General features: G+C 43.2%; 1 protein-coding gene across 1 annotated transcript in view; it reads right to left on the bottom strand.

The window, feature by feature from the left end:
• The window catches only part of SDC3 (syndecan 3), a 197,517-nt gene that overhangs the window by 28,294 nt on the left and 141,541 nt on the right, over positions 1–27,682 (bottom strand). Inside the window, exons 2-3 of the mRNA XM_082246995.1 lie at positions 8,600–8,720; positions 1,517–2,046 (exon numbers count right to left, since the gene is read on the bottom strand). Of these exons, the coding sequence (XP_082103121.1) occupies positions 1,517–2,046; positions 8,600–8,720 (651 nt within the window). The remainder of the gene's footprint in view (positions 1–1,516; positions 2,047–8,599; positions 8,721–27,682) is intronic.

Raw genomic sequence — 27,682 nt, 5'->3', positions numbered from 1 at the left:
AATTGGTTTTTACATCTTTTTTGGGGGGAATTTCATATAAAAAATTTTTAAAAATATTGTTATTTTTTCAAAATAAACGCTCTTTTTTTGTTTATAGCGCAAAAAGTAAAAATCGCACAGGTGATCAAATACCACCAAAAGAAAGCTCTGTTTATGGGAAAAAAAGGACGTAAATTTCGTTTGGGTACGGCGTCGCACGACAGCGCAATTGTCAGTTGAAGTCACACAGCGCCGAATCGCAAAAAGTGGCCTGGACGGAAGACAGCAAAATCCTCCGGTGGTAAAGTGGTTAAAATACACCTATAATAAAAATGATAGCCCCCTAATTCAAAATCTGCAGGGGATCAAATAATTATTTTCCCCAATGTATGTGCTTTTTTATATTTTCTTTTAATCATTGGGATGAATTTTCATCCATCCATGTTTTTGTAAAAATAAAACCATTTTATCTTTATGTTTTTTTTTTTTTTTAGCTGTTGTAAGTTTTTCTTGCTGATGTTGATTTGCTTGATTATTTCAACATTTTGCTGATATAAAAACCAAAGACATGGGGCTTATTTTACTCCTATAGTAACTGATATGGAGCTTAGGTACCCCCACCAATACAGAAAGTGGGACTTATTTTACTTTTATTGATACCAAGGATGGGGGGTCTCAGTGGAAATTTACAGGTGAGCGGAGGTGCCCCCAAAAATGAGCTTCCTGGAAGGGGGTTATTGCCTTTATTATACACATCTTTTCCTGGTAATATTAGATGTTTGGCTGTCACTAATTTATGCCCTGGGCACAGCGGACAATCCTTGGCCCCTTTGAATAGCCTGGGCAATACTGTACAGCAAAGGTGTTAATTTACTATTGATGCAGATCTCCATTCCACTTTTGTATACAAATGTGGCCTTTAAACACCAATTTACTGCATGATCGCGTCTACTGTCATCAACAAAATGTGGACAATCTAACCGTGGCTCTAAAAGCAACAATCAGTTTTTGTGTAGACTTAAAGTACAACTAAAGGTAAAACTTTTTATTTTAGTTTTGGATACAGTGGAGAGATTAGAACCCCTGTCACTTTTTATTGCTGTCTGTGCCCCTGGTAAGGAGATTCACCCTCTTTATTTGTCCTGTTTACCATTATCATTGAAAGTCAAGGTAAAAGAAAATCCCAAAGTTTGGGTTGTTCCCAGAAAAGTAATAGAGGGGAAATCTTCCAATGGGGACACTAGTTCTGGTAAACTGGGGGTCCTCAATGGATTCCCTTAAGTTGCAGGAATTTCCTCCCGCTTCCTGTTTTGGCTATGGGACAGGAAGTGAAAGGGAAATCTCCCCAATGGGAAACAGATGCCAAAAAATAAACTGACAGGGGTAATGACGCTCCCTTAAGCTATACAAAAAAACGTTTTGCCTAAAGTTCTACTTTAACACTGAAAACAAACCCCTTCCGCTACCCCACTAATATTGTGGTACTTTGTAAAACATTTAGCTTTTTTCTGCTTTATTCTAGTTGGTTTATTCTCACCTGTGGTTGCTGAGTGAATGTAACTTTGTCTAGATCCTCGATTTTACGTTCGTCTACAGTAGTTGTCTGTACAGTCCTCTCATCCTCAGTAGGCCACAACCTACTGTCTTCCTCACTGGGAATAATTATCACATTTTCAGTTGTATCTTCCCACATTTCAGTCTCTTCTTCTGTGGAACTAGGCACTGGGGTTGTAGAAGTGGAAACAACAATGATGGGCGGTAATTTGTGTACTTCTGTTGTCCTGACAAGTCCTGGAGTTGTATCAGCAGCAGTTGGTGCTTCCTTGATAGGACTAGTTGGAGTGGGGGCAGCAGTCATGGAAGGAGTTTCTGGTTCTTCAGGAGGAGCCCATGGGGGGTGTCGATGTACAATGGTGGCTTGGGTTGTAGGAGGAAGCCATGTTGTTTGTACAGCAGGAATGACATGTACTGTAGGTGCTGGTTTAAGTGCTGTGGCTGTGGGAGGCAAAATGGGGGTTTCTGTTGTATACCTAACCCCAAAATCAAGCCTCGATTCCAATTCAAAATCTGTGAACAAATAAAAATTAGTTTAATTTTACATAACCTAGTGCACTTTAATATAGAAGGCTACCAACAACATTTTAGAAACACAAAATAAATGAATATGGAAAGGTAAAGTTGACAAATAAAATAACAGGAAACTGGTGGAAAGTGAAAATAAAAGTTGCGGGGTTGATTTACTAAAGGCAAATAGACTGTGACCTTTGCAAGTGCAGTTGTACCCATCTGCCACAGAACTTAGTGATCATATGGAAGAAAAAAAATGGATTTTTGACTTACCGTAAAATTCATTTCTCTGATGTTCATTGATGGACACAGCTCCTGATCTTCTTAACCATTGGGGTACACTGCCCCCTACAGGAGCAGGACACTAGGCAGAAAAAAAGTCTGGCTACACCTATGGGCAGTCACAGGGGATATACTCCCTCTCTCTGCTATAGGTCACAAGCAGTGTCAGAAGAATTACAACTCCACAGAGGGTTGGGTGCTGTGTCCATCAATGAACATCAGAGAAATAGATTTACGGTAAGTCAAAAATCCAATTTTCTCTTCCGTTCATTGACAGACACAGCTTCTGATATTCTTAACCACTGGGACGTCCCAAAGCACTGTTAAACATGAGGGATGGGAACAGTGAAAAAGAAATTCCCAAGGCTAAACTATAGCCAACTAGGTAAACAGGAGCTCAAACAAAACAACTGGACCCCACCTGAAAAAAACAATACACCCTCAAAGAGGACCAGGTCCTCTAAACAGCAGCCTGCAAAATCTTGCGGCTAAAAGAAGCATCCGCAGATGCCAACACATAAACTTTATAGAAATATTGTGATAGTGTGCACCGACGACCAAGTGGCCGCCTTGCAAACCTGAGTCACTGATGACTGATGATGGAAGGCCCCGGAGGCACTGAGCGCCCGAGTAGAGTGTGCCTTGACAGGGAAAGTAGAAACCTGACCCTTGATGGAATAGGCCTGAATCACCGTCTGTCTGATCCATCGGGAAATGCTCGCAGAGGAGGCAGATAACCCTTTCCGAGGCCCATCCACGAGCACAAATAGTGAGTCTGACTTCCTAAAAGACTCCGTGGCTGACAGGTACACCCTAATTCCCTGGACCACATCCAAGGCATGCAAAACAGTTTCCTTTGAATGTTTTGGCCTGGGGCACAGGGAAGGCAACACAATGTCTTCATTCAAATTAAAATCAGAGACAACCTTTGGAAGGAATGAGGGACAGGGGCAAAGAACCACCTTATCTCTGTGAACCACCAAGTAAGGTGAACGACAGGATAACGCCGCCAATTCTGACACCCTGTGTGCAGAAGTGATAGGCACCAAAAAGGCCACCTTCTGAGAAAGCGTAAGCAGGGTAATCTCCCGAAGATTCTCAAAGGGAGGCTTCTGGAGGACTGAGAGTACCAAATTGAGGTCCCAAGGCGGCAACGGAGACCGCACTGGAGGAGCCAAGTGCCGAACTCCCTGAAGAAAAGTACACACCAGGGAGTGTGTGACCAAGGACCGTTGAAAGAAGACCACCAAGGCCAACACCTGGCCCTTGATAGTACTCAATGCCAGCTTCTGCTCAACCCCCCATTGAAGGAAGGTCAAGGTCCGAGCCACCGAAAAAGAGCAGGGATGAACCCCAATAGACTCTCACCACGCGATGTACATCTTCCACGTACGATGGTAGATCTTCCTAGAAGAAGATTTCTTAGCTTTTAAAAGCATTGGAATCACCGACTTCAACAACCAAGCCATCAAAGCCAGTGACTGTAAAGCAATATGGAAGATTGGCCCTTTGGACAGCACCAGATCGGCGTACCAAGCCCGGCGAGGCCAGTACAGAGCCGCTAAGATGACCCCTTCTGCCTAGAAGTCTTGGCAGAAGCTTGAGAGGAGGGAAAGTGTAAATCAGACGCCAGAGGATCCCGTAACTATGCCACAAACCTCTGCACCTTTCTGCTGAGCCGAGATACCAACAGATCCACATCGGGGATGCCCCACTGGAGACACAACTGATGAAACACCGCCGGGTGAAGGGACAACTCCCCTTGGTTCAACGCCTGTCGACTGAGGTAATCCGCCTGCCAGTTATCCACTCCCGGAATGTGCACAGCGGAGAGAACTGGAACTAAACATTCTGCCACCTTAGAATGCCGGCTACCTCCAGAGCCGCCAGGACACTTCTTGTGCCCCCCTAGTGATTGACATAAGCCACTGCTGTGGCATTGTCCGATATAATGCGCATTTGACATCCCTGAAGACGATCTGTCCGATGTTCCAGGCACAGTCTGATCGCTCAGAGTTCCAGGACATTGATAGGTAGTCTGAACTCTTCCAGTGTCCAGACCCCCTGAGCATAATTTCTGCCGAGGATGCCTCCCCACCCGGAAAGGCTGACATCTGTGGTGACCACTGTCCAATACAAGGGGAGGAAGGATTAGCCCAGCCGAAGCGTCGGAGAACGAAGCCACCATATCAGGGACCCTTTCGTTCCTTGGCTCAGCCTGATCTGATTGTCCAGACCCTATGGATTCTTGTCCCATTTGTCTAGAATCTCCCTTTGCAGGGACCTCTGTCAAGGTCTTACCTTGCCCTCCTGTTGGCAGCCATCTTGGGCATGTGCAGACTGCTGTCTCTGTTATAAACTCTGATTGCATCATCACTTGCCTGCTGCATGGTGCTTGATGCTGCACACCTGACTATATCTATCACCTGATAGGTTGCAGTCCTTGCCCTTGCATTTGTGCTCTAAGGTGCATCTCTGCTAGCAGTCTTCTGTTCTCCGTGTTCCTCCGTATATGACCTGGCTTGGCTGACGACTCTCCTGGCTCTCGACTTTGCACCGGCAGACAACCCGCATTGGCAGGCGACCCGCATCGGCAGACTACCCGCTTCTGGACTCGACCCCAGCTTGGATGACTACCCGCTTCTGGACTCAACCCTGGCTTGGATGACTACCCACTTCTGGACTTGACCCAGACTTTTTCCTGCTTCCATTTCCTCAATCTTGCTGTGCGTTTATTGCTGTTTGCTCCAATAAACTTCTTTCCTGCATTCTCGTGTGGTCTGGTTTCCTGGTACCCTGACAACCTCTTATGGAACTGTGCAAACGGAACCGCCTCAAAGGTAGACACCTTTAGGCTCAGCACCCGCATGCAAGTCCGGAGGGATGACCATCTGCTGGACAGCAGAGGATGAATTGCAGCCTGCAGTTTCTGGAGTTTGTCCAGAGGAAGAAGCACTCTGGCTAAGGCTGAGTCCAGAGTCAGACCCAGATAGTTCAGCTTTGTAGACGGAACCAGAACAGACTTCTGAAAATTCAGAATCCACGCAAACTCTCTCAGAGTTCGTATGGTGATCTCTAGGTTTTCCACCAGAGCAGTAGGAGACTCCACTTGCGAGAGGAGGTCATCTAAGTAGCCCAGTACTGTGATCCTGTTGGCACCGGGGCCAACACTTTCGTGAACACCCGCGGAGAGAACAAAGGGTATTGCCACAGACTGATAATGCTCCTCTCCCACGGCAAAGCGGAGGAAGCGCTGGCGACCGGCACACATTGGAATGTGAAGGTAAGCGTCCTTGATGTTGATAGAGGCAAGAGAGTACCCCTGATGCAGGGATGCCACCACTATGTGAATGGACTCAATTCTGAACTTCTGCACCCGCACAAAGCAGTTCAGCACCTTGAGGTCCAGAATTGGACGCACCTTGCCTTCCTTACTGGGAACTGTAAACAGGTTTGAATAAAACCCCTAAAGATGTTCCGATGTTGGAACCGGGACAATCACCCCTTGAAGTAACAGGTCTTGCACCGCCCCACAAAGACCCTATAAGCGGTCCGTGGATACGCGCAAGTTGAAAGGAAAGAACCTTTCTGGAGGCTAAGAATGAAACTCGATCTTGTAGCCGGACTGTATGACTTTGTGGACCCACTTGTCCTGTACCAGGAAAGTCCACGTGTCTGGAAACCAGCAAAGACGTCCCCCCACCCCCTATACCGGTGAGGGCGCACCTTAATGCTGAAGGAGCCTTGTCCATGGGTCTGGAGAAGCCTGCTCTCGACTTGCTAGAAGTTTGCTTGGATCCACCAGAGGAGGCCCTGAAAGGCTTTGGTCCCTTGTCAGTCGCCCCTGAGGGACAAAAAATCCTCTCATGAGCTGAGAAGGATGGCCCATGTCTACGAGGAGGGTCCTTGCCCTTACTAGCCTGCGGAAGAAAGGTACTCTACCCCACTGTGAAACCCTTTATGATGTCATCCAGGGTAGCTCCAAACAGGAAATATCCTTGAAAAGGAAGATCAGTCAAGGCCTTTTAAGAAGTCTGGTCCGCAGACCAGCATTTGAGCAAAAAAATACGCTGAAGGACCACTGACAAAACAGACAGCCTAGCAACTAGGGGAGCCGCATCCAAAAAAGCATCACAGATAAACTGCAGCCCCTGGACCAGTTGGTTTGCCAGCTCAGTAAAGGCAGGGGGGAGCTGCTCCCCCTCCAGGTCACGGCTTAAAAGCTTAGCCTACTTGGTCAGAGTTTGCGACACCAGGGCAATGGTGACTACCGGCCTCAGTGCTGAACAAGCCACAGTGTACATATTGCTGGCAACAGCCTCCGCCTTCCTGTCAGCCGGGTCCTTAAAGGCAGGAGACTCTTCAACTGGAATCATCGTTGTCTTGTTCAATCTGGAAACCGGAGGGTCACCAACTGGTGGAACAGTCCGCTTTTTAAGAAGGGACTCCTCATAGGGGTACCGTTTAGCAATTTGCTTAGGGACCACAAGGGGACATTTTGGTCGTTCCCACTCTTTAGCGACAATTCTGTCAAAATAGGAGGGACAAGGAAACACCTTTGCCGCTCTGGATGGCTTGTGAGTGCCAAAGGGAACGGAGGCCTTCATTGCAGCTTATGCTGCGTCCTCCACTCCATCTTTAGGGTCTCACACACAGATACAATCGGTGCATCCACCAGTGCCTTTTCGTGCGCGGCTACAGGAGTGGAGAAATCATCCTCACTATCTGAGAACTCAGGTCATATGGCCAAAGACCCAGCAGAGTGACCCACGTCCACGACGGCTGAATCAGATTCAGGATCTGAGGGGAAAGATGAGGCAGGGAAAATCAAGGGACGTGTTTTGCTAACCTGTCGCCCAAAACCACCTCAACCCGAGACACAAAGGACTTCAGGCTTGCCGTCAGTGCATCAATGGATGGTTGGGACCCGGAGCGCCCCACAGCCTCTGAGAGGGGATCAGGTGGGGAAATTTGTCAAAAGATTCCATGAGTCCATAGGGGGACCCCATAGAAAAGGTGTAAAAAAACTGCTAAGGAACATCCCCACCACTCCGGCAGCACCAACCGGTCCCCATTAACAGAACACCAATCGATCCTCAGCAGAGAGGACCCCACCAGAATCACTACCTGGCAGAAACAGGCATCTGCAGCCACCAGGATAATCTGCACTTCACGTGTGGCAATCAAGAATTTAAATGATCCAGGAGTGAGCACAAGGGGATGAGGAGGGGCTCCCACCACCGAAATTGCTGCCCAGAGGGCTCCACTGTCATGGCCGCCACTATTTTCCATGGCAAACCACAGCAAAATGGCCGCCAGACTACACTAACATGGCCGCCGTGCATTTGGCACACAGGCTACAGCAAAATGGTGGCATCGTGCAGTACCACGAGGCTCCCAGGAGGGATCCCTAGGCCTCAGAAAACTGCACAGACAGGAAGGGGGGCCCTGGCAGGAGGCCCCACCAGGTATAGAGTCCCCCCCCCCCTTACTGCCAATCGCCCGTTCGCCGGCGGCGCATCCCCGCCCCCAGCACAGTACCTCAAAACCCTCCAGGGGAAGAGGGGGGACAGTTACTTACCATACCAGGAACCAGGCAGGCACCACTCAAGACAAAACGTCCTCTCCATTGAAATGGGGGGGCTGTCAGCCAGGAGGAACGCTGTGACTCGGGCTGAGACCCGGTCGTATGTGACCTTGTGAGGCGTTTAACTAACAGGCCAGCCCCTCCCTGGTGGGGCATTGTCCTGGCTGACCTAGTGCGGAGCACAAGGTCAACAAGAGAACAAAATCCATCTTAAAAGAAAAAATTGCCAGGACCAGAGATCCCAGCGAGGAACTAGGACCTTACTCCTGATTAGGCAGAGTACCTATAGCAGAGAGAGGGAGTATAACCCCTGGGATTGCCCATAGGCGTAGTCAGACTCTTTTTCTGCCTAGTATCCTACTCCTGTAGGGGGCAGTATGCCTCAATGGTTAAGAAGATCAGGAGCTGTGTCTGTCAAGGAACGTAAGAGAAATCCGTTTTTTAAAAATTTCCTTGAACCTGATTGGGTATTATTTACAAAGCGAAGCTTCACCACATTTATTAAGCTCTAGGGAAAATGAGTACAACTTTGCTTGCAAAGTGTAAAGTCTATTTTCCTTTAGTAAATCAGTCCCACATCCTCTATATTTTACCAATAATATAAAATGACAAAGAAAAACATCAGAATAGGAGCTATATATTTTAGGAAGCTATCACTTGGTGAAGCGTTTCCATCATACTTACCACCAGATCCCGATCCAGAATATACATCATCAGTTTCTTCCTCATCAATGAAGTCATCATCTCCAGAGCTTTCTAGATCAAATGGTTTCTCATCTTCAAATTCTTTACGCCACCGCTGGCCCTATGAGACAGAAACAAAAAAAGAATGACAGTTTTGCATTGAACAAACAGCTCCCGGTTATCATTCAGCGTGTCAAATCTTCACACTATCCTTTGGGATAATTTGTGAGTCAGTTCTTTCTCTAGCAACATTCTTTTGTACTGGGGAAGGAAATATTTTCTCAGGGAGACTGCAATAAACTGGTGCTGTAACTTTAAAGGGTTTGTGATGGTAAAATTTTGTGTGACAGAGTTCTCGATCCACTATTTGTTGTTGTCATTCACAGTTGAGTATAAAGCTAGCTGCAGCAATGAGCACAACAGTTGTCAAACACAAGGCCTGCGGGCTGAATCCAGCCCACCAGGCCATTTAATGAGGCCCTTGCACATCTTCTGCCCCATCTCCACCCCACCTTGTCTCAGCAATCAGCAGCAGAGAGGAGGACAGAATTCCTCCTACAGATCCTGCGCCTCTCTGTGCAGCCGCAGCACCATCTTGTCTCTGCCACCCCTGGTCTCAGCATTCAGCAGACTCAGGCAGCTGACTCCAGTTTTCCTCTGGTCCTCCTCCAGTCACTACACTTTCTGCTTCCAAGCTCAACCCCTAGCTTTTTCTTGGCAGCAGCACAATGTAAGGGGGGTGCATGGTGATGTAAGGGAGGGTGGGGGATTCTTGACTTCTTATGGCAGATGAGCTCTTGACATCTGATGTAAGGGGGTTGGGGTACTCTGGACATCTAGCCCTACAGATACAAACGGCCCTTTGAGGGCAACCATAATGCTGATGCGGCCCGCAATGAAAATTAGTTTGACACCTCTGCCCTAAACCATGGAGAAAGGGAGACCCTGTCATCCAATGATTCCAAATCAGAGATCCACGAATACAGTAGGTAGATACCACTCCATTTTCAGCCATATATCATTGTGTGTATGGTATATTTCACATGATTGAGCTAAATAAGCAAAAAAAATAATGATTTGCAATACCTTCTTTTTAGTGAACATTTAAAGCCCAATTGATTTCTTGCACCTTTTTTCTCTTTGTTGTCCTGTAGCAAACACTTTAAAAGCCTTTTTCTCTACATATGTTCCTTCCTGCTTTCACGCTCCCATGATTTGGCTGGTATGGCTGGGAAACTGCCAACCCCTCCATCCCCTGTGTCCTCATGGATATGTATTGTACAATACGAGAGGGGGTGTGTATGACCAGGTTAGTGACAGTGTACTGGACAGCATGGTCAAACTCCTTTGGATTGCTCAGTCACCATTAGACATGCTATGCAACTTGTAATAAGAGGAAAGTGAAGGTAAGACTACAATGTCTATCCGACTGATCTATCTATTTCTGTGACTTCTATTGGGCTTTATTGTTCAAATTAAATTATATTTTTTCTGGATTAAATAAACTCCTTTTAAGTGCAGGTACTCAGTATTTGCCCAAAAAGAATGAGAGCTCATGGTAATGAATTTTGAAATGTTTATTTGACAAAAATAAAAATAGTATTTTGTTATAATTCAGCTTGCTAGCTAAAACAGGCTAAATGTTAATCATTACAAAATTAAACTAAAACGTGTCTATTCATGGATTCTTAAAGCTGCTAATACAACCACAGGAGCCCCAGGTATGTAGATGAGACTTTTTTTTTTAATAAACTTCAAGTCTGGACTGTTTCACTCCCCTTCCAGTTCAGGTATTTTTTCAGTTTTCAGCACTGTCACACTTTGAATGACAATTACTCAGTCATGCAATATTGTACCCAAATAAATGTTATATCATTTGTTTGAAACGGATAGAGCTTTTTTGGTGGTATTTAATCACCAATGGGTTTTTTTCTTGTTTATTTATTGTTTGCTATATAAGGCTCCATTCACACTACCGCGACTTGTCAGGCGACTTGTCAGCCTGACAAGTCGCGGTCGATTGACTGCTACAGGTCTCGTTCTAATAGGAGCGACACAAGTTGCTCTGACTTAGAAAAAGGGTCCTGTACTACTTCGGGGCGACCTCGGAGCGACTTGCATAGACATTCATTATATGAAGTCCGTGCAAGTCGTGCCGAAGTCGCGGTGCACGGGACTTTACAAGTCGCTCCCGAAGTAGTACAGAGTCGTGCCGCTTCAGTGTGAATGGGCTTTCACAAGGGCCGATCTGTTTTCATGGACTATGTTGATCCCTGCTGAGCAGGTGGATGACTGATCTTTCTCTACTCACTGTGCAGAGACGGACCTGTCCCACTCTTCTCTATGGGGAGATCATATGAAAATGGACAGCATCCCATCCGAAACAACATGCTGGTTGAATGGCGAATGTATGGATATCCGTCTGCTTTCAGGGGATTTTGTCAGATCGGATGCCAGGCGGGTGTCAGCGGATCCGTCTTCCCATAGAGTAGATTGGGTGATCCGATCAGGTCTGCCTGAAAAACGGACAGGCGGACCTGATCGGTTTGATCGTATGAAAGGGGCCTTAAGGAAAAAAAGGAACATTTAGAAAAAAAAACGTTTTTTTTTTTGTTATAAAATTTTGCAAATAAATATTTTTTTCCTCAATTTAGGCCGAATGTGTTCCGCTGCATTTCCTTGTTAAAAAAATAACCCAAATTAGTGCATATTATTTAATCTGTGTGAAAGTTATGAAGTCTACATACCATGGTATATACTGTACATTTTTGAATAATCCTGATGTACTGACGGCCTATCTCATTTCTCGAGGCCCTAAAATTTCAGGATAGTACAAATACCGCCAAATGACTTTTTTGGAAAGTATTCCAAGGTATTTAGTAGGAGGCATAGTGAGTTTTTTGAAGCTGTAATTTTCTGTCACAATTTTTGTAAAATAAAGAATATGAATAAAATGTGTTTTTTTCACAAGGTTGTCCTTTTAACAAGCAGTTTCTCACACACAGCATAGGCACACTTACAATTACACACCAAACACATTCTGCTACGCCTCCCGTGTATGCCGTGATACCACATGTGTGAGATTTCTTTACAGCCTAGATGCATACAGGGGCCCAAATATCAAGGAGCACCTTTGGGCTTTAAGGAGTAATAATGCCTCTAATTTCCTGACTACCTATTATATCTCTTGAGTCCCTGAAGTGCAAGGGCACACCCACAAAATGACTACATTTTGGAAAGAAAACACATCTTGTAAGCAGAACAGGACACAAGGTCTGAGGCTCCCACAGATTTCTGTTCTCTAATTTTTCTCTTTTGCTGTCTCATCTGACCTACAAAGTGGACCTGCAACTAGCCCATCTGCCTCATTTCACTATTCCCCATAGAACCCCTTGGTAAGATCCAACCAGTCCTAAAACCCAGAAGTTACCACTGTCATTGCCCAACACAGCTTAATATCACATGGCGGCAGTGAAACAAGTTGTGTTCTTCAACTCCTTGACTCCAAGAAACAGACAGCATTTGCTGGCATGTCCACACAATCCAGGATCCCTGACATGTTACGACTAAAACTGAGAGCCACAAAGCTACAAAAGCTCACAACCCTCTGACACAGGGGTAACATAGGAGTTCTCCTAGCACTAGGTCCTCTATCTATTTATTACCTTAGCTAGAAGGTACACTTTCTCCCCTTTCACGGGGGAACACACACAATGTGAAATGCACCCTAGAGATCGAAGGATTAACTGGAACCTACATGCTGCCCTGGGGACGAGGTGATGTGACCGGAGGGTGAAGGAATTGTGCTTGGAGACCAGGAACAGAAAGCTCAGGCTCTCCTCTCTGCATTAATAAAAAAAAAGGGGCAGGGGGGGGGAGGGATCATTGGTGGAAAATGAAGTGCCAGAATATTTGGCCATCAAAAAAGTGCAGAGCTACACATAAGTTATTAGCGACATGAGACTTCCTGTGATAGGAACTGTTTGTTGGCATCTGCAATGAGTGCTTAAAATAAGATGAGACCTATAGCACTGTCACTAAATGCCAGGTCCGCTCTGCAGTGTAGAGTCTTAAGGATAAGTCAGAATCTGGCTGATGTGGAGTAACAGCTGAAAGGAATAATATTGTGGGGCTACCACACATATGCAGTAGTATCGGCATTTATATGTAGTGCATTGCTTTCAACAACAGTCATGCCCAGCGGGAAGTACAACCAGACTGTTCCTTGCAGCAGATGAGTCTGTGTTGCAAAGGGGCATGCCTTCTATTTTTTGGCCCTATTAGCTTACACTACCTCCCTAGCTACCGGCTTGGCTGTGGCTTACACAGGTTCTCTAATCTGCAGCCTGGCAGTGGACAACATCAACTCCACGACCTGACCTTACAGGTCCTTACAGCTCCTTGCAGGGACACCAGTCCCCACCATGCCTGCAACTAACCTTCTAACCACCAATGCACCTTCACGCCAACACCATTATGCTCTAACCACCACAGCTGACCTTGATCCTCTCACCAGTGTGCTAACCCCCATCCTCTCCCCAGCTCTCACTACCTCTTCCAAATCCCCTTATTTCAATCATTAAGTAAGTGGAGGTTCTCATTAAAACCCAACTTAAAAAAAAAAAAGTTATCCCATGCAGTGGGGCTGTGTCTGCACTGCACAAGTTAACTGCTCGTTTTAGTAAAGGAGATTGGAAAACAGGTATACAGTGCCTTAAAAAAGTATTCATACCCCTTGAAATTTTCCACATTTTGGCATGTTACAACCAAAAACGTAAATGTATTTTATTGGGATTTTATGTGATAGACCAACACAAAGTGGCACATAATTGTGAAGTGGAAGGAAAAGGATAAATGGTTTTACAAATAAATATGTGAAAAGTGTGGTGTGCATTTGAATGCAGCCCCCTTAAGTCAATACTTTGTAGAACCACCTTTTGCTGCAATTACAGCTGCAAGTCTTTTTGGGTATGTCTCTACCAGCTTTGCACATCTAGAGAGAAATTTTTGCCCATTATTCTTTGCAAAATAGTTTAAGCTCTGTCAGATTAGATAGAGAGAGTATGTGAACAGCAATTTTTAAGTCTTTCCACGGATTCTCAATTGGCTTTGGGTCTGGACTTTGACTGGGCTATTCTAACACATGAATATGCTTTGATCTACCATTCTATTGTAGCTCTGGCTGTATGTTTAGGGTTGTTGTCCTGCTGGAAGGTGAACCTCCGCCCCAGTCTCAAATCTTTTGTAGACTCTAACAGGTTTTCTTCTAAGATTGCCCTGCATTTGGCTCCATCCATTTTCTCATCAGCTCTGACCAGCTTCCATGTCCCTGCTGAAGAAAAGAATCCCCACAACACCATGCTTCCACCACCATGTTTCACAGTGGGATGGTGTGTTCAGGGTGATGTGCAGTGTTAGTTTTCCGCCACACATAGCGTTTTGCTTTTAGGCCAAAAAGGTAAATGTTGGTCTTATCTGACCAGAGCACCTTCTTCCACATGTTTGCTGAGTCCCCCACATGGCTTCTCGCAAACTGCAAACGGTACTTCTTATGGCTTTCTTTCAAAAATGGCTTTCTTCTTCCTACTCTTCCATAAAGGCCAGATTTGTGGAGTGCACGATTAATAGTTGTCCTATAGACAGAAACTCTCACCTGAGCTGTGGATCTCTGCAGTTACCATGGGCATCTTGGCTACTTCTCTGATTAATGCTCTCCTTGCCCCGCCTGTCAGTTCAGGTGGATGGCCATGTCTGCAGTTTTGCAGTTGTGTCATACTCTTTCCATTTTCGGATTGTGAATTGAATAGTGCTCCGTGAGATGTTCAAATCTTGGGATATTTTTTTTATAACCTAACCCTGCTTTAAACTTCTCCACAACTTTATTCCTGACCAGGCACAGTGAGAACATGCAAACTCCAGGCAGGTAGTGCCATGGTCGGGATTTGAACCGATGAGCCTAGTACATGTTCCTTTAAGAAAGCTTTTGCTTAAAGCATCTATGTGGCATTTAAACTCTCCAGCATGACCCATCACATATAGTACAACATACTTTGCTTAAGAACATTCCTTATAAATCACTTTTTCTAAGTTAATGACCTCTTCTGAAGGTTTTGATTAAATGTCAAGTTTTTTAATCAGAATGATAGAGCTATGTTTAAAGAACCAAGTGCTTTCTCTCTTATGAGGTTGGTCACATTGAAGAGTGCACCTGCCTAAAGTATACAGAGTAATTGATAACACTAGAGACTATGGCAGCCCAAAGATTAGTCAGTAAAAACTGACCTAATTCCCCCATCCACACGCTCCTTGTGGATTGGGAAGTCCTCCCTGCTGAGCTATTGTATTCTGACAGTGGGGAGACTTCCCTTCCATCAGAATACAAGGATCCTTGTTGCAGGCTGTAGCCCAAATCACTGATCCAGCAGGGAAAATCCAACAAGACGGTTGTACAGAATTCATTTGTTCAGTAGATCGACTTCTGTACAACCTCCCTGCCCATTCATCAATCTTAATCCGGCCAGTCCCTGCTGAACCAGTCAAATTTCGATCCATGTATGACAGCTTAGGGTGTCTTACAGGTGATTTTGTATGCCTTAGATGGAGAGTGAACAACAGCCTGTGTGATTGTCTAAAGCAGTGTTTCTCAACATTTTTTCAGTTGTGCCACCCTTAACAATTCTGCGCAATCTCAAGGCACCCCATTCTAAAATGAAAAAAAAAAACCTAAACGAATAGTTTTAAATAACGCAGCAACATCCATACACATGGGTTTATCCAAAGTTAAAAGTGATTTATTCCTCCACTATTGCAAACTGGAACAGACTAGTATTCTAGGGTTTCCCTTCTCCCTCAGTTTCTCTTCTTCTATTTGCTAATGTGACCCTAGTGCTGATGAAGAGGGGATGAGAAGTAAATAAGGATGTTAGTGTATTTGAGGCCTAAAGGAAAAAGCAAGACTTAAAGCTGCAGCTGGGAAGGATGATTCATTATTCAGAGCAATGAATCTCATACTATCTGATAAAGGAAGTAGACTGTGATATTTAACATTTGTATGAAAAGAGATTCCAAACTAACCATAAGCCAGGTAAAGGCAAAACTCCACAACATAGAAAACAAACTATTGGGTAATAAAATGTGGAAATGATCTCATCAAATTTTGAACTTGAATTAATTTAATGATTTTGCCTCTAAATCAGTAAACAAACTCCTCCCAACAATATTAGCACTAGATGGATTACTATGCAGATTAAGGTTTACTATGCCTTGAAGACAAAGCTCCAAAACAACAGCTGTGTCTAAAAGCAAAAATAATGTAACGGCACAGTGGAATTATTTAATTTCTTTAATGTATTAAAAAAATAATGTGTATAATTTATATGCTATATACTGAATATATATATATATATTCAGTATATAGCATATAAATTATACACATTATTTTATAGATAGATAGATAGATAGATAGATAGATAGATAGATAGATAGATAGATAGATAGATAGATAGATAGATAGATAGATAGATAGATAGATAGATAGATAGATAGATAGATAGATAGATAGATAGATAGATAGATAGATAGATAGATAGATACTGTGTGTGTGTATATATATATATTTTTTTTTTTTTTTTTGGGTGTTAATGTACTATCTCCCAGTTTAGTTGCTTTGTACAACATACTGTATATTTCATTCTGTATAGATATTAATGCAGCATGTATAAGTGTGTCCCCCCAGGAGTGTAATGGTTCAGAGCAGAGTCAGCATTCCTCTTTTTATGTTGGTTCATTTAAAAATAACTGTTCAGATACTTGCTTATAATTAGCCAGAAAAATAAAGAAAGCTTCCTCACAAGTAAACCAACAATATTAAGTAATTAAAAAGTGTAGAGTTAGGGCTCTTTCACACGGGCGTTCCTTTTTTTTTTGCCCGATCAGGTCCTTTTTTTTTTTTTGTAACGGACACGGATGACACTTGTGTCATCCGGTCCGTATGTCCGTTTTTCATCCCATCCGTTTGCGGATGAAAAACTGACATAATGCATGTCTATGTAAATACGGATGTCTGCGGATGACACCACTGACATCCGTTTTTGCTTCCGTTCCGTTTTTTGAAAGGAAGAAAAAATAGGGTTCTCCTCCGTTCAAAAAAACTGAACTGAACTGAACTGACAAAAAACGGATGTCAGAGGATGATCATCCGCAGACCTCCGTATTTACATAGAGATACATTATGTCAGTTTTTCATCCGCAAACGGATGGGATGAAAAACGGACATACGGAACGCCCGTGTGAAAGAGCCCTAACTGCGGATATGTGTGAGGCCTAGCAATTCCCTGGAATCCTTATCACTGACTCCTTAAATATGATTTTACATTGAAGCCATAATAAAATTAGTAAATAAATCAACATAAAGATTCTGCATGTGAACACACATATTTTATGTATAACCTGTTTTTAATAAAAAAAGAAAGATACGATTTTTAAGGTTACAGATGAGTAAAACAAGTGGGAAGGGGTTTAATATGACATATTGCATAGTGCAAGGTACAATAAAATACACACACTGTTTTTTTTTTTGTCATCATGAAATCAATTTTAGACTAGTTATTGTACAATTTGAAATGTGTGTTGTATATACAGGTTATATACATATAAAATACAATATATATCATTGAAAGAAACAAGTAATGAGACTGTTGGATTAATCTATACCAAATACATCTAAGGTCACAATTGTGTACACGTGCAAACCACAAAAAGCTGAGATACCCTAAGTTGTAAATTGCAAATAGGCAGCATAATAAATCCTCATTTAGACAAGCATTAAAAACATTTTGGTCATGTTATTATGCACCCCCAAAGCAACCAGAAGGGGCGATACATATGCTATTTAACTTGGTTTATCCAGTTGATAGGTGGCGCCTGTCCAACTCACTCATTAAAGTCAATAGGACTGTGAACCAAACACTTGGCTCACAGCTGTGATGTATTAGTTGCATTTAAAATCACCTTTTTCAACATGTGGCCCTCCAGCTGTTTCAGGACTACAAGTCCCATGATGCATTGCAAGGCTGACAGTTACAAGCATGGCTCCCAAAGGCTGAGGCATGATAGGACTTGCAGTTCTTCAGCAGCTGGAGGGCCACAGGTTGATCACCCATGCCTTAAAGCGGAGTTCCGGCCACAGAATCTTTTTTTTTTTTTTTTTATGTCCCCCAGACAGTGACCCTCCGACCTCTATATATCTGCTAATCCTGTTTTATACAGTGGAATAATAGTTTTCCAAGCATAAAATCTTACTTTATAAAATTTCTGCAGAGCGCCGCCATCTTTGTGCTGGTTCGCCAAGTCCGCTCTGGGGAAAAGTCTGCCCTGCTTCCTGGTTGCAGTGGGCAGAGGACGATGAATCCAGCGCGAAATCTCGCGCATGCCCAGTACTATGTGATCGGCATAGTATAGGGATGCCTATCATCGCGTTATTTCCTGTTTGCAAATAACGCGATGAGAGGAGCAGCCGGCCGCCTACGTCACTGCCCATTGCATCCTGGGAGTGACGAGTAAGAGCTCCCAGGACGCATTGCGGGACAGGAAGTGACGGCGTGGGCCGCGGCCGAGGAAGTGGATGTAAAGGTGAGTATATTATCCTCTGTAAAAAGGTAAGTACAAAAAAAAAAACGCCAGGAATATCCAATTCTGGCCCATGGAAGGATAAGGAAGGGGATGCCATAAAATGTAAAGGCATGATTTTCTGGCCGGAACTCCGCTTTAAGGCAAGAAAAGAGTGATTACCTGTAGACTGCTTTTCGGAGATTGCAGCCATGTGAGCCTAGCCTAAAAGCCTTTATAGATTAACACTTTGGAGCTAAACAAAATGATGGCCCCAAATGCACTCTTCTGCTTTTGGTATGTGTGGGGATACCCAATACAGGTTATGTAATGGACATTACCATATGTACATATGTCCAAGCTGTTTGTATATGCTTATAAGGGATGGGGTTTTTTATTCTAATATTTACAGCTTCTTTGTAACCCCCCCCCCCCCATGTAGTTATACTTTGGAGGTGACGGGTTCTTATTATGGGGATTTCTTCTCTGCCCCTATCCATGATCACAGGGATGAGGAGTCTCTAATGTGCATGTTATTTATTTGTGCCACCTGGATGTTGAGGCTCTGAACCTGGAAATGATCAGAGCTGGGTGCTTCAGGGTTCATTTAACATAGATGAAGTAAATGGTAATGTACCAGTTCACGTTGCTCTCCATCCTGTTTCCCACTGCAGCTATCGTTTATGGGCTGAATTCACCCTGGATCGCATCAAATGTGATGCATACACTACTTTTCAAAAATGCACCGCACCAAATGCAATCCCCAGTACCATGCTATCTTGTGCAGGCAACCTCACTGGGGTTGATTTACTAAAGGCAAATACACTGTGCATTTTGCAAAGTGGAGTTGCACTCTGCAACAGCAGTTGCTCCAGAACTTAGTAAATGAACAGAAGCTCTGCTGACTTTCATCATCCAATCACGTGCAAGCAAGTGCAGTTTTTTTTTTTCCTCACACGTGATTGGGTACTTACCCTTTATTAAGCTCTGGAGCAACTGCACTTTGCAAAGTGCACAGTCTATTTGCCTTTAGTAAACCATCCCCACTGTGTTTGTCTGCAGCAAATGGCATGGAAAGCAGTGTGAGAAATACACATGAAATACACCTTTGCCACACAACGTTATGGTGTGAACTGGCTCTAACAGAGGAGTTAAGGCCAGGGTCACAGGGGCGAGGGGGAGAGTGTGCCAAGTCAAGGCATCTGGATCACTTCTCTTATACAGTGGAAAGTTGGCAGTCATTTTAAGACAAGTCCATAGCTGCTGCTGCTGCACAGTGTGACTTAAAAAGGATGGTAACAAACATAAGGCTTATTAATAACAGAAGGAACCTCCACTGAATTACCATGAAAAGACATATTAAAGTGGAACTATAGGCGAACATTTTTATATTCATTTTGGATAGAGCACATGAGGGTTATACCCCTGTGAGATTTTTTTTTTTTTTTTTCACTATCTGTGTCCCATTGTGGAGATTTCCCTTCACTTCCTGTCCCATAGCCAAACAGGAAGTGAGAAGAAATTCCTGTAAATCAAGGGAATTCCTTGGGGACCCCCAGCTCACCAGAACTAGTGTACCCATTGGAAGATTTACCCTCTATTACATTTCTGGGGACAACCCTAAAATTTAGGTAATTTCTTTTAATTTCACATTCAATGATAATAGTAAACAGGACAAATAGAGAGGGTAAATCTCCTTAAGGGGGGGGGGGGGCACAGACAGAAATAAAAACTGACAGGTGTTCTATTCCCCCTCCTCTCTATCCAAAACAAACAAAACATTTTCTATTTAGTTATACTTTACCTGGCCAAGTCTACTGGTATCGGTGCCGATACTGTGAGGTTGATTTACTAAAACTGGAGAGTGCAAAATCTGGTGCAGCTCTGCAAAGAAACCAATCAGCTTCCAGGTTTTTTTTTGTCAAAACTTAATTGGACAAACTGAAGATAGAAGCTGATTGGCTACTATGTACATCTGCACCAGTTTTAGTAAATCACCCCCTAAGTATTTGCACGAATACTTGTGCAAATGCTCCGATAACTTTGCAGTGCAATTTAAGCTCTTACAAAATGAATGGCTCAAACAGCGATGCAAAGAATCACATGTGATTTGAATAGGAATGCAGTGTGATTCCTGTCTGAATCGCATGCAATTTCCCCACGGCTCCTGTGTGAACTAAGGCTTGTCATAGTGTCTTCAGTCACTTTGCAGTAAGATTTGAGCCCATTCATTTTGTGTGGGCTCAAACCGCACTGCAAAGGTATCGGTTTCAGGTTTAAGAGCATTTGCACGAGTATGAGTACTAGTGCAAATGCTTAGTATCAGCACCGATACCAGTATCGGTGCAACCCTAGTAAATGGCAATCATCTGTCGTGTCACCAACAGGGCTCACATCGAAGATTTGTAGTGCAGAGGTAAAACTTACCAGTATCGGTTGGTACTCGGTATTGGCAAATACTTGATCAAAAGCATTGTTACCCGTGCTAGTCGGTAAAAGACGGTATCGGTGCAACCCTACCATTTACCATTGGTTTCACTCTCGCTACAAGTATTTGGACATGGTTGCAGAATGGCTTATGCTACAGATAAAGGAAGATCTGCTAAACCTCTCCTCATCATCTCCACTTGAATGTTCAAGAATACCTGAATGATACTTTACCAGAAAGTCGGAGCGGCTGTGCAGGAAATAACAATTCACCAATGTTGCTCTGGCCTCTGCGATTGCCAGACCTAGCACCCTCACTGTGCAATCTCTTTCTGTGGGGGTACACCAAGGACTTGGTGTATGTCCCCCCCATGTCACAGAACCAGAAGGACCTGGGACAAGGCATCATGGATGCAATGGAGTCAATATCTGACGACATTCTGGCACGAATCTGGACAGATCTGGAGTACTGTCTCAACATCTCCTGTGTCACCAACGGGGCTCACAGTTAATGTGTCCTTTCATGTTATTACAGTTTTGTAGGTTCACTCCGTTATACATTACGTTCACTTTTGCACCATCCTTTTTGAATCCCACTGTATTTTCCACTCACACATAATAATTTACCACATGCAGGTCATGAGGTATTTCGTTTTTTAAAAGTTCATTTATTGAGAATATTATATAGAATTTTGATCCCGGAAATTAACTTATCACGGTTTACTGAAATACAACTTAATATGTACTTACAAATATGAAGCCCTTTTACCTCAATTACACAGCTAAGTGCTGCAAGGCCTAAAGTGCCCCGTGTGGAGTCAGGCCACAAAGCTGGCATCCAGCTTTGTGTAAAACGAGTAGAAAAGCCCCATTTTTTATGATTGTATATGCAGCCTGGCTGTATTATAGTCATAAATAACAATTCCATTTGGGTTTTAAAATGAAATACTATTAAATGTTGGCTGATGAGAACTGATGTTTTCAATGAAATAAGGAGAGCAGAAAAGGATGCCTGGTAAAATAACACTTCATTACATAACAAGACTCTCAACAATTAAGTGTTCCTTTAATGCACAAAAGAATATTTCCACATCAATGTGATATTTATTTTCCTGACTTAAACACCTGACACAAAAATGATCAGGAGATAAAATAAAGACAAGTAAAAATAACTCATGTGGCTTTGCACATTGAAAATATTGAGGCTTCAAAAGAGATTTCATAGGATCTCAGAAGAAGAGCTATTGAAGCTCTTATCACTAAAAAAGATAAAACAAAAGATCATAAATGCAATTCTAAAGTCTAAAGAAGTCATCCCATCTGTCAACATTGTGCACACACTTTACAAATGGAGGAAATTCAACAACTTTGCCACTTTCCCTATGGTTGGGCATCCTACAAAGACTGAATTAATAGTAAATGGAACGACTCTTTTCTTTTCATCGTATTTCGGTAATGATAGATTTCTTATAAAGGCACTGTTCACCTTTAGGCCCAATTCACATACCTGCGGTCATGGATTTGTTGCATGTTTGTTCACCAGTTCAGGTGCGATTAAGGTCCGCATTTTCACCTGAATTCGAACCTAAACTAGACCCAAATATGCACAGGATCCTTTTGCAATCTGGTCCGTGGCCGCCCTGGACCTGTGTAAACCGGCTCCATTGAGAGCCAGTCACACTTGCATGTCATGCAGGCAAATTGAAGGAGGTGTGTGCCCTTCCCTCCAATCAGCTGTCAGAGCTCTTCTCATTGAGCTCTGTAGAGTGTGCAGCTCTCTGCCCTCTTTTTTCTGAACTCTCAGACAAGCTTTAAAATTCAGCTTTTGAACATATGTAGAGAAGAGAGGGCAGCAGATAGACAGGCACAACTTATGTAGGAGGATTTGTTTCATCTTTATGTATTCACTGGGTACATGTGAGGGTTTGCAACCTCTTTAAGACATATAGAGTCTTATTGGGATGGAGATAGGGGAAAACACTCTTGGGAAGTCATCAAACTCAAATAGGTGGAACATGGTGCATCTAATCTACCCTATTGGTTTACAAACGTGATAGATTTGCTGAGGAGTTCATTTGCTAAGAAAAAGTAACTTATGGGCTTTTTTAAATAGGGTTTGTATTCAGCTACAGTCAGGGACAGACGACCCTGGACACAACCTGTCAGCATCCAGGGCCTCTCATCTGTCCCTGTATGCATGTAACTGTTCAGATGTGCATACAGCGATGGCGTCTGTCAGCCTGTAACAGATTTGTACAAGCCAACGGCTGTGGCAGTACGCAAACACCGGCACAGAAATCTGAATACTTTTTCAGTGTATTGCCCCCTGCGCCTGTGTGAATGAACCCTTAGTTATCTTCTTCATAAATAGCATGGCACCTAGAAAAATGTCAACTAGACAAAAAAAAATGTTTAATCCTAGCTAAACTCCAGTTAGGTATTAAAAACACTCATTCATACAGTTATGTATTCACTTAGAGCATTACATGATTTTTTTTAAAGCAAAATCGCCTGCACCTACCCTTTACAGTACAAGACTAATAGAATAAAATGATGGAAGTTGTAGTTTTATAAGTCACTTTATGTTTCAGAAACTGTTCATCAGATCTATATTTTCAGCAAAAAAAAAATACACTCAATAAGTATTAAAGTTAAAGCAGGGGTCCACTCAAAAGTAGAACTTCCGCTTATGGAGGGGTTAGCGGGTACCTGTTTTTGACAGGTACCCAGTCCCCACTTTCATCGGACCTCGCCGTGGCGAGGTACTTCAGGGGTTCGGACCCCCAATCCTCCCTCTGCTTCTAGGCCAATTACCGAGCGCAGCGTGCAGTAGGCGCCCGGCTGTGAAGCCGCAAGACTTCACTGCCGGGTTTCCTTACCGGCAATGGCAGCGACAGCACCCAACAGCCGATGGAAACATCAGCTGCGGTGCCGACATCACTAAACATTCCAGGACAGGTAAGTGCCGTAATATCAAAAGTCAGCAGCTACAGTATGTGTAGCTGCTGACTTTTAATCTTTGGAGGAGGGGCGGAACTCCCTTTTAAGTGTAAAGTGTAAAGGTAACAATGTTAAAAAAAATTGCACTGCTTCTTTAAATTATTAACTTGTGATCTCTCATGCCTGTGTTGTATCTGTAGCTGCCAATGCTTTAATTTACCTGGTTGATCCTGCCTTGCAGCCCCTCCTACAAGTAAACCGACCATGGTAGCATGGCAGCCGATCAATGCACAGTTCAGGAGGGGCCATTAAAAAAAGACCAAAATCCAATCAAGCTTGATTTGACTTGTTTGTGGTAGGAAGGGTTACAACCACTTTAATTTTAGCACTATGGAGCGCAATACATTTCATTTTGTTTTAATTATAAAAATGAGACTGTTATGAGTAAATAGATTCCAAATACGTGAATCAAACTATGATACCCATAATTGTTAATAGCAACAAATGAAAAAACAAAAAAAACCTTTACAGCTCATGAATTTAGAGCCATTTATAAATTATAGCTCTAAAATTATTATTACTCCAACATGTGCAGTGATGCTTAATATGTGTTGCACAATTGTCATTTATGTATGCATGGTTGTATGTGTGTGGTGAAGGGGTGGGTGTGTTTATTTCCTTATATTTAGTTTTTTTACACACTTTTTTTTAACTTAACTCTACTGCTATCACAAGGAGGCTGATAAGTGATTGGTCACCAAAATAATTTCTACCATAATCGGCATAGCCAGCACTTTGTGACGTGATGTCACCCCCTCAACAACATCTAATTAGAGAATGCCTTGTATTCATTGAAAAAATACAAGGTGTTATGTGAACACCCTGTGTTCAGTGAGCCCCCACCATGTTTCCTAGGATCGGAGTGCCTATCGGCGGACCCAGGACTGGCATGGCGGGTGTCGTGGGGTAGAGGGGAGGCAGATCAGTGATTGTCTGTTTGCTGTTCTCCCCTTCCTGTTAAGCCTCGTACACACGCACCGATTGTTGGCCGTAAATTTTCGGCCAACGTCCGATCGGCCGATTGTCGGCTTGTTAGTATGATGCTTCCGACAACCGACTGCGACTTTTCGGCCAAACAAAATCTGGTGTGCATGCTATAAAATTTTTGTTGGCCGTCAACAGAACGGCCGATTGTTCGTCAGTCAGTACAGATTTCAGCAGACAAAAATCAGATGAGCAAGACTGGGTATGCTCAGAGGAGAAAAAACACATGGAAAGTAAACCATCACGTGACATCACTTCTGAAGTTGGTTGTTGTTGGCCGAAAAAATGTGTGTGCAGTCTAGAGCACATTTCAACCAACACAACAACACTGGACAAAAGTCGGCCGATCGGTCGGCCAACAATCGGTGCGTGTGTACGAGACTTTAATGTCTTGGCAGTGACCTATATCACTTCACTTCCAGGTCCTGGTGTCATTTTACCCAGCCAGTATGGGGAAGAAGCTAGTGGAGTGCGTTCTGCACGCCATTAGCTTCATTGGAGGACAGGTGAGACATCAGGACCCCTCATGTCTCAATAAAGAAGCACCGCTCGAGGTGAATACTCCTCAAATAATCCTTGTTGAGCACAGAGAGAGGGTGTTGGCTCTGTATGCACAACATAGGAAAACTAAAATGTCTGGATGGCCACACTCCGATGCAACTCCCATTTATTGTAATAAATAAAATCCATACAGCATAGCAGAGGTACAGGAACATAGACAGCTGACACGTTTCACACTTACATCAGTGCTTAGTCATAGCTACTAGAGAACCTGTCACCCAAAAATGTATCACATAGGGTGCTTTTTGTCCCTTATGTGAGGAGAAAAAAAAGTTTATTAAAAAAATAATAAATTAAAAAAATTAAAATGTAACAAAAAAAAAAGAATAGTTCAGTGTATTATTTTTTATACGTTACCCTGCATTCACGGATGACTGTGAGAGACACGAGATCCCCTAGCAACTTAGTGTCCTCTCCTGCATCTTATCTTTAGAGGAGTGGGATATGATAGGATGGGCCACTTTGTAATAGCATTGCTTAATGACTCTCTCTTTTCTTATATTGTTCCCTTCATTCTGTATTCCTATTATGTGATTGAAAATAAACTATGTTTACTGAAAATCTGTACTCTTATGGGTTGTAAAGATTTGTACCCGGTTTTGCAGTCAACAAATGTTAATTGATATACATGCAAATGCTGGAAGTGTATACTTCCGAAAAAGTTTATGAATGAAAATGGTTTGAAAATGAAAATGTAAAAAAATTAAAGTTACATTCAAGTACTTACAATACCCCTCAAAAAATGTTGTACAAATGTAAATACACACATTGGGGACACCTTTGCAAGAAAATGTTAAGCACATTACATTATGTTACATATTGCTGCACACGCTGGAGTGAAAGCAAACATTCTAGGCTCATTGTTCACAGTCAACTCTAAACTATAGACTTATAGGGACTGTTAAAGCATTGCCTAAGGAAAATATAGGGTACTGAAGTGTACCGAAGTTTGTTGTCATTTCACAGGCTCATGAAATTGTAAGTGTAGCACTGCCCCCTTGAGGACTGCCAGAGTTCACACTTACAGGTCCCCCCTGAGTTACCATTAGCAACGTTGACATGCACAGTCTCTCACTTTTCCTCTTTGGCTCTTCCAATAATCAGTCCAGGGGTATGTAGTTGTTTTTGGATTTTATTATAAATTAGGGTTGGGAGAAGGGAATAGTGGGATACTCGGAAGTAAATATTCACAATACTGGAGGACTTCTATCTCTTGGTACAGCCAGGCTGTTGATCCACCTTGCCACTGAGGTGAGTTTAGATTTAAGTCTCTTTCCTAAGACGACTAGATGAACTAAGATTATCTTCAGGACACTCTCCTCGGTATCCTCTTTCTTAACTGCTGACACCCGTCCATTGACTATCCTACTCTTGGGGTGCCCCCCCCTCAGGTCAGGCCCCTCGACACAAGCCCCTGTACTCACAATACTGTTTTTATAGGGTCTCCAGTGTCTCCCCCTCAGTCAGCTCTCCTGGACCTCTGGTTTTCAGCTCCGTTCCTTTGGCCCTCAGGATGACCCTCCTGAGGCCACGTGCCACTGCTACAGAGGAGGAGGCAGCCGCCACCCTCCCTCTGGGACTCTGCTCTCCAGCCAAAGGTCTTGCAGCACATGTGCTCCTGGCTTTTATACAGTATCCCAGAATGCACCAAATCGAGCTGCCCCTGCCAATCACCGGGACTGTACCAAAGCCTATGCATTCATTTGTCAGGTTTCCTCCCACTGTCCAACATGCCTCCCTATTGGACCAGTGTGAAACACTCTCTAGACATATTGAATTGCATACTGAGCACAATGAGCAGATCTCAGTAACAGATCCTGCTCTCTAATAAGCAGAGAGCAATATAGATTTGCCTGTTGCTACTCTGATAGTCAGACAGAGCAAAAAACTATACTCTCTCACTAGCACCTACCTAGGAGGGTGCTACATAAGGCTTGACATGTTGAGTATCTATTTACTTGGTGCAACTTCATATTTTATATTTTACTAAAAATTGGGTAATATATTGCATTTATGTGCCCTAAAATAATTTTTTGTGCATTTTTTACAGAATTTTTGCATTTCATAATCCATTGTGCTAATATGATGTGACATAAAATAATGTAACTACTATTTTATTCTCTAAGGTCTCTGCTTTCAGAAAACATATGTCTTGTGGGTTTTACATAATCTTTGGGGCTAAAATGATTTTTTTAAACAAGTGCAAAAAAACACAAAAACTGTTCTAGCAATTAGGATCATACGGGGAGTTCTGCTTTAAGAGCAAGCTCATGGATGCAATAACTGTTGTCAGCTTGTTTTCATCCCATTAATCTCATTACTATCATTATGTCATTAAAATGGTTACACTGACAGAGGGTCAGCAGTAGGAGCCAAGTTTTTACAGCTGATAGAAGGGGAGAACATAGTGAGCAGAATGAGTACAAATCAGAGTTCCCCTGCTCATTTGTTGTGCAAGACTGGCTGTGCTTTGACTATTGTTCTCAAATTGCTCTGCTGCAGTAT

This window comes from Pelophylax lessonae, assembly GCF_965119305.1.
Source record: "Pelophylax lessonae genome assembly, chromosome: 2".
In the NCBI taxonomy this organism is placed as follows: domain Eukaryota; kingdom Metazoa; phylum Chordata; class Amphibia; order Anura; family Ranidae; genus Pelophylax; species Pelophylax lessonae.
Note: the sequence above shows the minus strand (reverse complement) of the source record. Positions and strands in the feature narration are given on the sequence as shown.